General features: G+C 36.8%; 1 protein-coding gene and 1 long non-coding RNA gene across 17 annotated transcripts in view; one reads left to right on the plus strand and one right to left on the minus strand.

Moving 5' to 3' along the window:
- LOC139364417 (uncharacterized) overlaps positions 1-7,873 on the minus strand; it is a 53,231-nt gene extending 45,358 nt beyond the window's left edge. Inside the window, exon 1 of the long non-coding RNA XR_011626312.1 lies at positions 7,754-7,873. This is a non-coding gene — a long non-coding RNA (uncharacterized lncRNA). The remainder of the gene's footprint in view (positions 1-7,753) is intronic.
- The window catches only part of LOC105491035 (neuregulin 4), a 121,013-nt gene that overhangs the window by 90,784 nt on the left and 15,125 nt on the right, over positions 1-15,104 (plus strand). For all 16 annotated transcript variants that reach the window (XM_071100920.1, XM_071100914.1, XM_071100929.1 and 13 more), the window contains 2 exons: positions 3,207-3,353; positions 9,497-9,582. In XM_071100920.1, the coding sequence (XP_070957021.1) occupies positions 3,207-3,353; positions 9,497-9,582 (233 nt within the window). The remainder of the gene's footprint in view (positions 1-3,206; positions 3,354-9,496; positions 9,583-15,104) is intronic.

The following is a 15,104-nucleotide window of genomic DNA, read 5'->3' on the forward strand; positions in this document are numbered from 1 at the left end:
CCTTGGCCTCCCAAAGTGCTGGGATTACAAGCGTGAGGCACTGCGCCCGGCCTCTTTTTTCTTTCTTTATTTTTGTTTGAAATAGTATCTCACTCTGTTGTTCCAGCTGGAGTGCTGTGGTGCAATCATGGCTCTCACTACAGCCTTCACCTCAAGTGATTCTCCCACCTCAGCCTCTTGAGTAGCTGGGACTACAGGCGTGCGCCACCAGCCAGCTAATTTTTGTTATTTTTTGTAGAGATGGGGTCTCTACCATGTTGCCCAGGCTGGTCTCAAACTCCTGGGCTCAAGCCATCCTCCTGCCTCAGCCTCCCAAAGTGCTGGGATTATAGGCATGAGCCACTGTATCTGGCCTGAATTTCAATCTTACTTGAACAGCCTGAAGTAATGAGTAATGAGTTTATAGCTTTTAAAAGAGATCTTCCTTATCAAAAATAATTATACTCTCTCATTTCAGGATTACTTATCTATGGTTCTGGTTATTTTTTCGAGAATGGAAACTGAACCCCATCTTTAACATTATTTAAAAACTTGAGAGTTATTTTAAAAGCATGACAGGAATTGCTCTCATGGCTAAATTTTTTCCTTAAAAAACCTTTAGCAGTGACAAATAATTGTTACCTACTTAATTCTATTTTAAAAAATAGAGGAATTATAGAAGGGTTTTATTTTATTTTTGTTATTTTCAAGATACTTTTGAAAACCGTTTAGCACCCAGTTTCTCTTACTGTGTGGAATGCTGCCCCTTTCCCTCTGTGTTTATTTTGTGATGGCACATGGATAGATTGTGATGGTGGTCTCTATGTGGACTTTCTACTGGTGCGTGCGTGTGTGTGTTTGTGTGTGTGTGTGTGTGTGTGTGTGCCATTTCCCTTTTGGGAAGCAGGAATTGGAGCTGGAAGAGAAAGAAACAAATTATTTTCATCTAATCTTTTTTCTCCTCAGCTTAACTGACTTAAACTATGGAAAAATTGGTAATTTATATTTAAAATTTATAAATTGTAATTTCCACTATATATATTTTTTATTTATATATATTTATATATAAATATATTTAAATGTATATTTAAATTAAATATTAAAATATATATATAATATATTTAAATATACTTTTTTATTTTTTATATTTTATAAATATAAATTTATATTTATACTTATATAATATATTTAAATATATATTTATATAATTTTTAAAATATATATATATATTTTTTGAGACAGGGTCTTGCTCTGTCACCTAGGCTGGACTGCAGTGGCATGATCATAGCTCACTGCAACCTCAAACTCCTAGGCTTAAGCAATCTTCCCACCTCAGCCTGCAGAGTAGCTGGGACTACGGGTACCAACCATGCTTGGCTAATTTTTTTTTTTTTTTTTTTTGAGATGGAGTCTTGCTCTGTCACCAGGGTGGATGTGCAGTGGCACAATCTCGGTTCAAACAATTCTCCCAGGTTCAAACAATTCTCCTGCCTCAGCCTCCCGAGTAGCTGTGACTACAGGTGTGCACCACCATACCCAGATAATCTTTGTATTTTTAGTAAAGATGGGGTTTCACCATGTGCCAGGATGGTTTCAATCTTGACCTCGTGATCTGCTCACCTTGGCCTCCCAAAGTGCTGGGATTACAAGTGTGAGCCACCATGCCCGGCCTAATTTTTTAACTTTTTGTAAAGACAGGATCTCACTGTATTGCCCAGATGGATCTTGAACTCCTGGCCCCAAGCGATCCTCTTTCCTCAGCTTCCCAAAGTGCTGGGAGTAGAGGTGTGAGTCACTGTGCCTGGCCCTCCAAAATATTTTTACTTTCATTTAAGTTTGCCACTGATATGCTATCCTTACTTTCCCTATGTCCCCTTAATCTTATCTTTATGGTAGTTTAAGAGAATCTAGACTGCTGCTTTGCTTAACTGATACCTCCCCTGGAAGCTATCACCAATCACATCACTGCCTCACATTGAGTAGGACTTGAAGTTCATGAAACATCTTTAATATGCTCATCTAACTCAAATTGATCCTTTGTGCTATATCTTGATATTCTTTTCTCTTATTTATTTGTATACTGCTTTATTAGACTATCACATTAGTTGTCAAAGCTAGTAGTTAATTCACATGTTGATTTTCTAGGCCTGTATCCTTATTAGTCTAAGGTGGAAGAAACAGAGATAAAATTTCTAAATACCTACCTAAACTGGAAAGGAATAAGGAAGAGAATTAATTTAGTAGAATCAACCTTTCTATTCTTGACAAAATCTGGTTAAAACAAACTGGTTTTATACACACATACACTTTTTTACACAGAATTATTGCTGAGTATAGTGTTGTCCAACTTGACTTCATAACTTTTTGGGTTGCTTTATAAATATTCGTTAATATTAAAGTGTTTTTTATTTTAAATGCTACTATGTTGAAATTGATCTGGTGCCAAACAGTGTCATTCTTGTTAATTTATATCAATCTCTGTTTTATAATCCTTTGAACATATTAACAAGGAAAAAGGAATGATCGGTAATACCAAATATTATGGTTCTTTGTTATATAGTTTTAGAGAGCTACAGGTAATTGGCTATAAAATATTTGGTTGGCAGTGGAGAATATTTTTAAAATTCTATAAAAAAAAGTAATAAGGAGTAGAACTACCAGATATTCAAATATATTATAAAGTAATAGTATTGAAACAGTGTGGCAAAGGCCTCAGATTAGATGGTATAGATCACTGAAGAATAGAAATAAATGCTGTTATTTATGTAAATCTGACATATGTTAAAGGAGGCACTGTTAAACAGTGGGTCATGGATTGATTATTTAATAAATGGGGTTGGAATAATCAGTTAGCAGTTTTAAGGAAAAATGCATTTAGATCATTATACCAGATACAACAAAAAGTAAATTTTTGATAAAGTATGGACATTTATATGATTGAAAATCTAGAAGATAAAAACACTGCATACTCTGTAATTCTCTGGAGTTCCCAAGCAATTGGAAAACTGGAAAAAGAAGATAGTAAAAATTTGTTTTATTATAACAAATTTGCATTTGTTTTGTTGTAACTGTAGATCTGTGAGCATTATAGGAAAACCTGTCTATTCCACGTTCACAATCTGAAAATTAGTCTCCTTTTTTCTTCACGTCATCTGGAAACTGTTTTTCTTCCAAACTAGCTAATGAAACACAGAATGCAATTCTTTATCTAAAATTGTATTCTGTAGGTGTATTGAAAACTATACAGGAGCTCGTTGTGAAGAGGTTTTTCTCCCAAGCTCCAGCATCCAAACTAAAAATAACCTGTTTGAAGCTTTCATGGCGTTGGCAGTCCTAATAACACTTATCATTGGAGCCTTCTACTTCCTTTGCAGGTAAGCAAAATAGAAACATGCTTTTGAGAAAACTAATGCATAAAGTAGTTATTCCACTAAATAATTAATATGCCCTTAGTTCTCGATATTTTTCCAGATACTGCATTATGTTTAGTTATCTCTTTAATACAGTTTTTGTTATTAATGTCATTTTTGAAAGGATCTTAATAAGCAGTCTCAATTTATTCTTTGTTACTGTTGTCAATATTTACCTTGACTTATCTAAACTATTAAGGTAGACCCATACTCACTATAGCAAATATGCCAGAAGTACCTGAATATTTGGGTTAGGTGTATTTAAAGTAAATTTTGTATGTGAAAGAAAAGGAACAACTTATGCAATACTGTACATGTAAGCTTAAGACATATGGTTAATATGCAGGGTCAGCTACTTAGTGCCCACTATGTGCTAGGCATAAAGAATACAATAGTGAACAAAATAGACATGTTTCCTAACTTCAGAGATATTTAAATCAATTTGGAGAGACAGACAAAAAGGCAATTAATTTGGGGAAACTGGTAATTCACAAGAGAGACAAAAGAAAAAACTACTTGCATGAAGCAATTATATGCACTGAAGATTACTTTCATTCATTTGTTTTGATTTTCAATTGTTTTTGAAATTTTGTAAAAGTAAGTAAACATAGAATTTAGTAAGTCCAGGAGTTATCTGGCATAACTGTCATCATTAATTTTATTAAACTCATACTGAATTCTATCATAGATACTTGTGAAAATGGAGCTGAAGGTAATCATAAAAGAGAGACAAGTGAGCTTGAGAAGTTTGTATGCTAAGAAAGGTAACATGTAGGTAAAATAGTATCTTGTTAGATCCTGATTTCTTAACTACTTTACATCAAGGAATAATTAAAAATTGGAGGAAATCAGCTTTTTAAAAATATGTGGTATTAAATAGTTTATTCCAAAACATATCATTTAAGCAATCTGGTAGATTTTATTTCTCATAATTTTAGCATCTGACTACTTCAGATACAAAAGTTTAAATATAAGCCCATTGTATCAGATTGCATTTCTGAGGGATGGCCATAGGATATCTCTCATTCCCACATACTCTTCTGTAGTGTGACCTTGCCACTCATCCTTCAAGAGGTAGAGTCTATTGCTATAGATTCCTTGAATCTACGCAGGCACTATGACTGCCTTGATCATAGAATACTTGGGATGCTGCCTCATAGAATCAGCCGCCATGTTGTAAGAAGCCTAAACAGTAGGAAGAACTAGCCCCAGCTGAACTTCCAGCCAACAGTCAGCCTCAACTGCCCACCATTTTAATGAGCCATCCCAGACATTCAGCTCATTCGAACCTTTAATTGACTCCTGACTTAGCTGCCAGTTTACTGCAACTACACAGAGACCCCAAGCAAAAGATGCCCAGCTGTCAACCCACAGAATCATGAGACAAAGTTTTTTTATCCCCCAAGTTTGGGGTGGTATGTTATGCATAAGTAGATAACCAGAATACCCATCTTTGGAATTAGGTTTATGCTTGACTTTAAATGTATCTATGTTTGGAAAGCTGAATAATGATCTATTCTATCCCTCTAAACATTTTGTCAGTCAAATATGGTAAGGGGAAGACCAATACCTGCTTCCCTCATTAATCACTCTGGTGCCAGTTTGGAGATATAGTTTCCATCTGTTATTGATTGGATAATGAATTCTGTTTAATTCATTATCATTAATATGTCAGGATAGTCTAGGTTTGGCTGCAGTAACTACCAACCCTAATAGTTTAGTGGCTTAATAAACAGAAGATTATTTCTCACTTATTATAGGTAATTAGTATGGATTGGCAAGCAGGGCTTTGCTAATGATAGTCACTTAAGGACTCAAACTGTTGGAGCAAACACCATCTTGAGTGCTGCTGCTTGTCATAACAGAGGGAAAAGAAAGCTCTGGAAGTTCTCACACTTAAATTGAAATGATCTGTCCCAGAAGTGACATACATCACTACTGACATAACTCACTAGCCAGAAGGAGTTTCATGGTCCTCCTCAATTATAAGAGGTGGCTGGACATGGTAGCTCATGCCTGTATTCCCAAATGAGAGGATTGCTTGAGCCCAGGAGTTTGAGACCAGCCTGGGCAAGATTGCAAGACCCTGTCTCTACAAAATGAAAAATAAAAAATATTAGCAGGGCATGGTGGTACACATCTGTATTCCCAGCTACTCAGGAAATGGAAGCAGGAGGATCCCGCAAGCCCAGGAGTTTGAGATGCAGTGAGCTGTGATTATGCCATTGCACTCCAACCTGGAAAAGAGAACAAGACCCCCGTCTCTTATTTTATATGGATAGATTAAATAGATAATATTTATTTGTATGTTTATATATTTATATTATTTACATATATGTAAAATAAGAGACGTATAATATATCCAAGTGTCAGGAAATGCAATTCAACCATATGACCATAAGGTTAAGAGACAGAAATACATATCTAACATAGTGACCAAAAGATTTATAAGAATATCTACTATTCCACTGGGAATTGTGAAGAGTGATTTGTGTGATATTAAATCCATAGGATTTGGGCCAGGTGCCGTGGCTCATGCCTGTAATCCTGCCAAGGTGGGAGGACTACTTGAGACCAGGAGTTTAACACCAGCCTGTACAACATAGTGAGACCCCGTGTGTACAAAACAAAAATTTTTTTTAAATTATCCAGGTGTGGTAACACATGCATGTAGTCCTAGCTGCTTGGGAGGCTGAGATGGAAAGATCACTTGAGCCCAGGAATGAGAGGCTGCAGTAAGCCATGACTGCACTACTGCACTCCTGCCTGGGTGTGAGAGCAAGATCCTGTCTCTTAACAAGATAAATAAATAAACAAATTAATGGAACTTTAATATTGTTGTAGTTGCCCCCAAATGAAATTCCTTTGCTAACCCATTGAGTTTGTGAAGGGCATAGTATATTGTACCCTACAGGTGTTCAATGCCCCAGAGCAGCAAAGTTTCAGAAAGGAGTCCTTCTAAGCCATAGCTGCTCTGCAGACTTGAGCCAGAACTTGGAAATATTTCTAGTCTGAAGTACCCTGTCGCAGGCTAAATAATACCTTTTGAGTGAAAGTATAGGTATAATAGAAGCAAAAGAGTATATATATAAGAACAAGAGGTGGTGTTGAATACAAGAGAAAAGAAACCTCCAATTACAAACATTATATGGGTCTCCATCCTGAATTCACACTATCTGAATGTCTTGGGGTAAAAAGTTAAGAATATAAAATAGTCTAGGCTGGTAATGTCATCAGATGGTTGGCAGAAACAAATACAAATCAATTCTTGAAGAGCCTACTTTTATCCTTTACCTTAAAAAGCGTCTCACAGTATGAAAAGATTACCAAAAGTAGAATAAAAGAGGCACAATTTATTAAAACTAGCAGAAACAATAGGTAGTAGGGTAAGATATTCAGAAATCTGTATTTATTGGAAGAATCAGACACATGCTATAAAATAAGTATGTTTAATATGTATCAAAAAATAAGTGAGAGGTGGCCGAGCACGGTGGCTCACGTCTGTAATCCCAGCACTTTAGGAAGCCGAGGTGGGTGGATCGCGAGGTCAGGAAATTGAGACCATCCTGGCTAACACGGTGAAACACCGTCTCTACTAAAACAAAAAATTAGCCGAGTGTGGTGGCGGGCGCCTGTAGTCCCAGCTGCTCGGGAGGCTGAGGCAGGAGAATGGCATGAACCCAGGAGGCGGAGCTTGCAGTGAGCTGCACTCCAGTCTGGGCGAGAGAGCAAGACTCCGTCTCAAAAAAAATAAAAAAGGAAAATAAAATAAAATAAGTGAGGGCTTAGAAATAAGCAAATTTGGGCCGGGCGCGGTGGCTCAAGCCTGTAATCCCAGCACTTTGGGAGGCCGAGACGGGCGGATCACAAGGTCAGGAGATCAAGACCATCCTGGCTAACACGGTGAAACCCCATCTCTACTAAAAAATACAAAAAAAAAACTAGCCGGGCGAGGTGGCGGGCGCCTGTAGTCCCAGCTACTCGGGAGGCTGAGGCAGGAGAATGGCGTAAACCTGGGAGGCGGAGCTTGCAGTGAGCTGAGATCCGGCCACTGCACTCCAGCCTGGGCGACAGAGCCAGACTCCCTCTCAAAAAAAAAAAAAAAGAAATAAGCAAATTTGGCAAAGATCAAAACAGATCTCCAATGAATGAAATATAATTTTTAAAAATTCAGTACATATCTTAGTTCAATAAATTTTTAAAATTTAGTATATGTCTTTAAACAGCAGTTTAAACACAATAAATTTATTAATGAATTGGAAAATAGATAGGAAAAAATTACCCAGAGGGTAATCCTAAGAGAAAAAGAAATGGACAATATTGAAGAGAAGTCAAGAAGCGTGGTGACCAGAGTGTGTGCCTACCTTATGTTTAATTGGAATTCCAGAAGAAAAGAGAGACTGGGGCAGAGGCAGTGTTTGAAAAAGTAATGGCAGAGACCTTTTCAGAACTGATGAAAGTTACCCACAGATGTTAGAAGCCCAACAAATCTAAAACAGGATAAATAAAAATAAATTTACATATGAGTGCAACATAGTGGAATTGTAGAACACCAGTTCTAAAGGGGACATCACAAAAGCAGAAAAGAATGGCAGATTATCGTCAAAGATGCAACAATTAAACCAACAGCTGACTTCTCAGTTGGAAAGAAGCAAAACTAGAAGACAGAGCAGTGATATTTTCAATATGCTGAGAGAAAGCAGTTAACCCCAAATTTCTGTGGCAGTGAAAACATCTCTCAGGGAATGAGGGTAAGATGAAGATAACTTTTAATCAAACTTTGAGAGAGTTATCCCTCAGTAAACCTTCTGCCTGAAGGATATATGTCAGGGAAAAGGAAGTTGATCCTATATGGCATGTGTGAAATGCAAGAAAGAACAGAGAAAGCTATTAATATGTGAATATCAAAACAAATATTGTATAAATTATAACAATAATATTATCCTATGTATTTTTTTAAAAGGAATTAAAACACATGATAGTAAATAAGTTGAAAGGATTGTAATTGAAGTGTACTAAGGTCTTTGTATGGGGGGGGAGGATAAATATATAAGTTAATTTTGATCTTGATATTTTAAGATGAATATTAAAATGTCTAGGGTAACACATAATAGAAAATCAAAGTGTATAATTTCCAAATTAGCAGAAGGACAAAAATGGAATTAAAAATAACCAGTTAGTTAAAAATAAATTAAAAAAAAGAAAGCTAGAAAACAGGATAAATAGAAAGCGTTACATAAGATCTAGGCTGTTCTGTAGTGACCATGTGAACTTGGAAATGCGCTTTCAAGAATGAAATTGTTTTCTGTAATAGTTTTTGGTCCATTAGTGGTTGAAATTGCTTTAAACTGAGGGCCTTTTGAACTTTAGTAACTAATTAGTGCCATCATTGAATGAGGTCCAAAATGATACCCCACTAATGCTAAAATCTGGGCTAGAATCAATAGTGTCTCAGGAATAGGAGCAAGTTTGCTTTTAGAAAATACACATCATTTTGCAATGGTAAAAGCAGTTTTGAATTCATTTTCATTAATGTAAGCTAAAACTGCATATAGACATATTGAAAAAAATGAAATTAACTGTACATTCCAAAATCTATCATGATTACATAAATTACAACCTATATTAGTTGATCAAATGACTGAAAAACCTGATGTACTGTTACCTCAAAAATGTCCAAAATTACTTTGTAAAATGCCATTACTAGAATAGTTGACTAAAGCTACTCCATGTCACATAAGGGTCCCAACTGATAATGAAACCTAACCTCTTTAAAAAGGGCACAAAAATTGCACTAAGATACAGCAGCTTTGCTGTTGTCTTAAAGGAAAAAGACCAGGCGGCATCATCAGCATCTGAATGATGACCTACATGCACTAATGGATGTGTTAAATAGTGGGAACAGTTTTAAAGCACCACTGACAATTTCAGGTAGTTGTGGAAAGAAAATAAACCATCAAATAGTCAAGTTTGTACTTTCATTTGAATGCCATGATGTGTTGTAAAAAGGGGGAAGAAGGGAAAATAAAAAAACAACCTTCTTTCTAGGTTTTCTGACATGTTTTCCTATTACTCATTTTCCATTTTTATGTTTCTCTCCTCTCTAGTGTCAGGAAGGGCCACTTTCAGAGAGCCAGTTCAGTCCAGTATGATGTCAGCCTGGTAGAGACGAGCAGTACCAGTGCCCACCACAGTGAGTAAACTCAAAACAAATGCTTATTTTAAAACCCTAGACGAGACTGTTGTTGTTAGATATAGGGATTTGTATTTAGATCTATCCAGAAAAAAAAGCCTGAGCCTAAATTTTTCTATGGGTTTTTTTTTGTTGTTGTTGTTGTTTTGGTTGTTGTTTTTTTTTTGGCCAGGTACCCTTTTTTACATAAAAATGAATTTATTATCAGTATGACACAAATCACATTTTTTTCCCAAAGAAAACAATGTTATCTCAATATATTAAATTCTGGTGTTAGCTCTAATGTGCTACACAGATATAAGGGACCGGTTTCTCAGAAATATTTTGAAATGAGCTAGCATATGGGGAGGAAGAAGAGTTTTGCCTGTAGAGATCAGCAAATCTTTGGGTAACTTGTAGACAAATTGATGTTTTAAAATTGTCTTGAGACTTCTGGCCAAGATGGAGTAACAGGCACTGGATTTATTTCCTTCTACTTAAAACAACAAAAAATGGACAAAATATATGAAGCATTAAAATTTATGAAGACAGCTGGGCGCGGTGGCTTATGCCTGTAATCCCAGCACTTTGGGAGGCCGAGGTGGGTGGATCATGAGGTCAGGAGATCGAGACCATCCTGGCCAACATGGTGAAACCCCGTCTCTACTAAAAATACAAAAAAATTAGCCGGGCATCGTGGTGGCGGGCACCTGTAGTCCCAGCTGCTCGGGAGGCTGAGGCAGGAGAATGGTGTGAACCTGGGAGGCGGAGCTCGTAGTGAGCCGAGATCACGACACTGCACTCCAGCCTGGGCAACAGAGTGAGACTCCGTCTCAAAAAAAAAAAAAAAATTATGAAGACATTGCTATCAGTCATCAAAGGAACCATGAACCCTGAGAGATGGGAAATAGACTAGGTGAGCCAATGATTGCCTTAGATTACTGCCTGGAGAGAATTTCCAGGCTTTTGTGCAAGGTTGGGGACCCCAGGCTGAGTTTGGCAGACTCCGAGTTGAGATGATGGAGCTAAGAGTCCAAAAAGATCAAGGTGACTATATTGTGCTGAGGAGAGTCCTAGAAAAAAGAGAGCTGTATGAAGAGAGAACTCCAGAGATCTTCAAGTATTCAACTGAGTACTAATCAGGGCATGTGTGGAAGGAAAATACTTGAGGTTGTAGAAAAAATCACCTGAAGGATTAGAGGTACCCAGTATTCACACAGGGCCAGGAAAAGTGTCCGTTCCCACTGAGACTGAAAATCTCATTATTCACGTGGCACTGGGTAGAGTACACAGAAAGGTGTTTCCCTGACAGTGGGGAATAACTAGCCCTAGATTAAGCACTGCTCCAGTCCTGTCTAATAAATTGTAAAAGCCTGAGCCGAGAGAATCAAATTGTTTCCAAATAACTATATCCTAGATCAAAGCTCAACAATGCTGAAAACATCTAGTACCCAACAGGTGAAATTAATAATGTTTCACATCCAATAAAATTACCAACCTCCAAAGAGGCAGCAGATGTGCTCAAAATGAGAAATATTAAGAAACTGAAAGCTGGGCATGGTGGCTCATACCTGTAATCCCAGCACTTTGGGAGGCCGAGGCAGGTGGATCACTTGAGGCCAGGAGTTCAAGACCAGCCTGGCCAACATGGTGAAACCCCATCTCTACTAAAATACAAAAAAAAAAAGGCAGTGATGGGCACCTATAATCCCAGCTACTCGGGAGGCTGAGGCAGGAGAATCGCTTGAACCAAGGAAGTGGAGGTTGAAGTGAGCCGAGATTGTACCATTGCACTCCAGTCTGGGCGACAGAGCAAGATTCTGTCTCAAAAAAGAAAGAAAGAAAGAAAGAGAGAAAGAGAGAAAGAAAGTGAGAGAGAGAGAGGGAGAGAGGGAGGGAGGGAGGGAGGGAGGGAGGAAGGAAGGAAGGAAATTGAAATTGAAACAGATGTTAGAAATCCCAGGTAAGCATAGTTATTATAAATGTGTTACATAGATTCAAAAGTTAAGTAGAAACATAGAATATATATTTTTTAAAGGACCCAAACTGAACTTCCAGAGATGAAAACTAGTGTCTGAGATAAAAAACAAAACAAAAACTGGATGGTATTAACAGCAGATTACACACAATAGAAAATATTGGTGAACTTGAAGATATAGCAATAGAAACTAAGAAAAAAAGAAATGCAGAAAGAAAAATTTTTAAATGAAAAGAGCATCAGTGAGCTGTGCGACAACTGCAGGTGGCATAATGTTGAGTCCCTGAAGGAGATAAGAGAGAAGAGGGAACAGAAAAAATATCTGAAGAAATAAGAGTCAAAAATTTTTCCAGATTTAATAAAAATGATCAATTCACCCATATAAAAAGTTCAACAAAGGCCGGGCACTCTGGCTCACACCTGTAATCCCAGCATTTTGGGAGGCTGAGGCAGGAGGATCACTTGAATTGAAGAGTTTGAGACCAGCCTGGGAAACATAGTGAGACCTCATCTCTACAAAAAAGAAACAAAATTAGCTGGGCATGATGGTGCATATCTGTAGTCCCAGCTACTTGGGAGGTGGGAGAATTGCTTGAGCCCAGGAGGTCAAGGCTGCAGGGAGCCAAGATTGTGCTCCTGCATTCCAGCCTGAGTGACAAAGTAATAAACCAAGATACATCATAATCTAATTGCTCAGAACCAGTGATAAAGTCTTAAAAGCAGCTAGAAAAAGACACATTACAGACAGAGAATAAAGCTAAGGATTTCAGCAGGCATTTTTCAGAAATAACACACCTTAAAAGAGTGGAACAACATACAATGTATTGTAAAAAGTAAACCTATAATTCTACATCCAGCAAAAATATCTTTCAAACACAAGGCAAAATAGGCAAATCAATCTTGGAAAAGATGAACAAAGTTAGGAGACTCACACTTCCTAATTTCTAAACTTACTATGAAGCCGCAGTAATCATGGCAAAGTAGTGCTGGCATAAGGATAGACGTATAGATGAATGGAATACAATTGAGAGTTCAGACATACCTTCTTACATTTATAGTAAATGCATTTTTTATAGAGTGCAAGACAATTCAGTGGGGGGTAATAATAGTCTTTTCAACAAATGGTGCTGGAAAAACTGGATATCCACTCACAAAAGAATGGATTTAAACCCTTACTTCATATCATATATAAAAATTAACTCAAAATGGATCAAAGATCTAAATGTAAGAACTAAAACCATATAACTCTTAATAGAATAGGTGTCAATCTTCATAACTTTGGATTAGGCAATGGATTCTGAGTTATGATTCTAAAAGTACAAGCAACAAAATAAAAAATATGTAAACTGGATTCATCAACATTAAAAACAAAAAACTTTCATGCTTCCAAGGATACCCTCAAGAAAGTGAAAAGACAATCTACTTCTGAGAGAAAATTTTTTAAATCATAAGTATGAGACTTATACATATGATCTGAAATACATATATGTATTTGAATATATAAACAACATTTACAACTTAATGAAGAAACAACTCATTTTAAAAATGAGCAAAGGATTGGAAAAGAGTTCTCCAAATAATATGTACAAATGACTAGTAATCCCATGAAAAGACAATCATCGTTAGCCATCAGGAAATGATGATCAAAACCATAATGAAACCAAGTGTGGTGGCATACTTCTGTAGTCCCAGCTATTGGGAGGCCGAGGTGGAGGATCACTTGAGCCCAGGAGTTTGAGGCCAGCCTGGGCAACATAGCAAGACCCCATCTCTAAAAAAAAAAACTTTGGGGAGGGTGAAAAAAGGAAAAAAAAATGTACATGAATGTTCATAGCACATTAGCCAAAAAGTAGAAATTAATCAAATGTCCATCAGCTGATAAATAGATAAATAAAATGTATTATATTCCTACTATGGAATATTATTCAGCAGGAAATAGAAATGAAGTAGTAATATATGCTGCAACATGGATGGACTTTGAAAACAATATGCTGAAGTAAAGGAGCCAGTCATAAAGGAACACATATTTTATGATAACATTTATATGAAATGCCCAGAACAAGCAAATCTATAGAGACAGACAGTAGATTGTTTGCCTAGGATTGGAGGAAATGGGGGGATGTTGGGAAGTGATGGCTAAGGGATGTGGGCTTTCTTTTTGGGAATGAAAGTGTCATAAATTTGATTGTGCTGATGGTTGTGCAACTCTGAATATACTAAAAGCCATTGAATTGTACAATTTAAATGAGTGAGTTTTATGGTATGTGAATTGTATCTCAAAGCCATAAAAAACCAGTAACTATTTAGAAAAAATGAAGGCAAAATAGAGATTTTTCCAGGCATATGAAAGTTGAAAGAATTTATCATCACCAGAACCGCACTAAGTAAATATTAAAGGAAGTCCTTCAGGCAAAAGGACAATATCAGATGGAAATATGGATTTACATAAAGGGAGGAAGAGCACTGGAAATGACAACTACGTGGGTAAATATGTAAGATCTTCTTCTTATTATTTAAATCTCCTTAAGAAATAATCGACCATTTAATGAAATATCATAACAACATAGTATGGGACTTACAACATACATAAAAGCAAAATGTATAATAAGGAAATACAAAGATTAGAAGGGTAGCAAGGGAAATACCCCACTGTAAGGTTCTTATGCTAAATGTCAAGCAGTACATCATCACTTGAAGGGAAACTGTAATAAGTCAAAAGTGTATGCTAGAAACTCTAGAGCAACCTGTAAAAAGTCTAAGCCACCCAATTAAGACAGAGATTGTAAAATTGGATAAAAATTAATGTGATACGCTATCTGCAAAAAATATGTTAAGTATAAAGACACAAAGAGGTTAAAAGTAAAGGGATGAATAAAGATATGTCATGCTGGCCAGGTGCAGTGGCTCATGCCTGTAATCCCAGCACTTTGGGAGGCCAAGGGGAGCAGATCACTTGAGGTCAGCAGTTCACGATCAGCTTGGCCAACATTGTGAAACCCTGTCTCTACTAAAAATACAAAAATTAGCCGGGCATGGTGGCAGGAGCCTGTAATCCCAGCTATTCGGGAGGCTGAGGTAGGAGAATTGCTTGAACCCAAGAGGCAGAGGTTGCAGTAAGCTGAGATCGCATCACCGCACTCCAGCCAGGGCAACAGAGTGAGACTTAGTCTCAGAAAAAAAAAAAAAAAAAGAAAGAAAAAAAAAGAAAACCCACCCAGCTCTACCATTACTGTGATATCTGAGGCTGGAGAAAATAATGAAACTGTTCAGACTACCCTCAAGTTTACAGACAGTGAGAAATACCCAAATGAAACTCCTTTTTATGAAACATTCTTGGAAAATCTAGAAGACAATGTCTCAGACATTTAAAAATTCTTAGCATTACAAGCTGAAGAAATCTTGGTGTGGTGATGATCTTAAGTGGCAGCTGTGCAAGAAAAATTAAATGAAATAGATAAAAGCCAAAAGGGAGGAAGACATGTATCTAGAATATGAAAAGAACTCTTTCAAATCAATAATAAAAAGTCAATCCAATTAAAATTTGGGCGAGAAACAAGAAGAAGCA

Source organism: Macaca nemestrina, chromosome 7 (genome assembly GCF_043159975.1).
Source record: "Macaca nemestrina isolate mMacNem1 chromosome 7, mMacNem.hap1, whole genome shotgun sequence".
Taxonomy (NCBI): domain Eukaryota; kingdom Metazoa; phylum Chordata; class Mammalia; order Primates; family Cercopithecidae; genus Macaca; species Macaca nemestrina.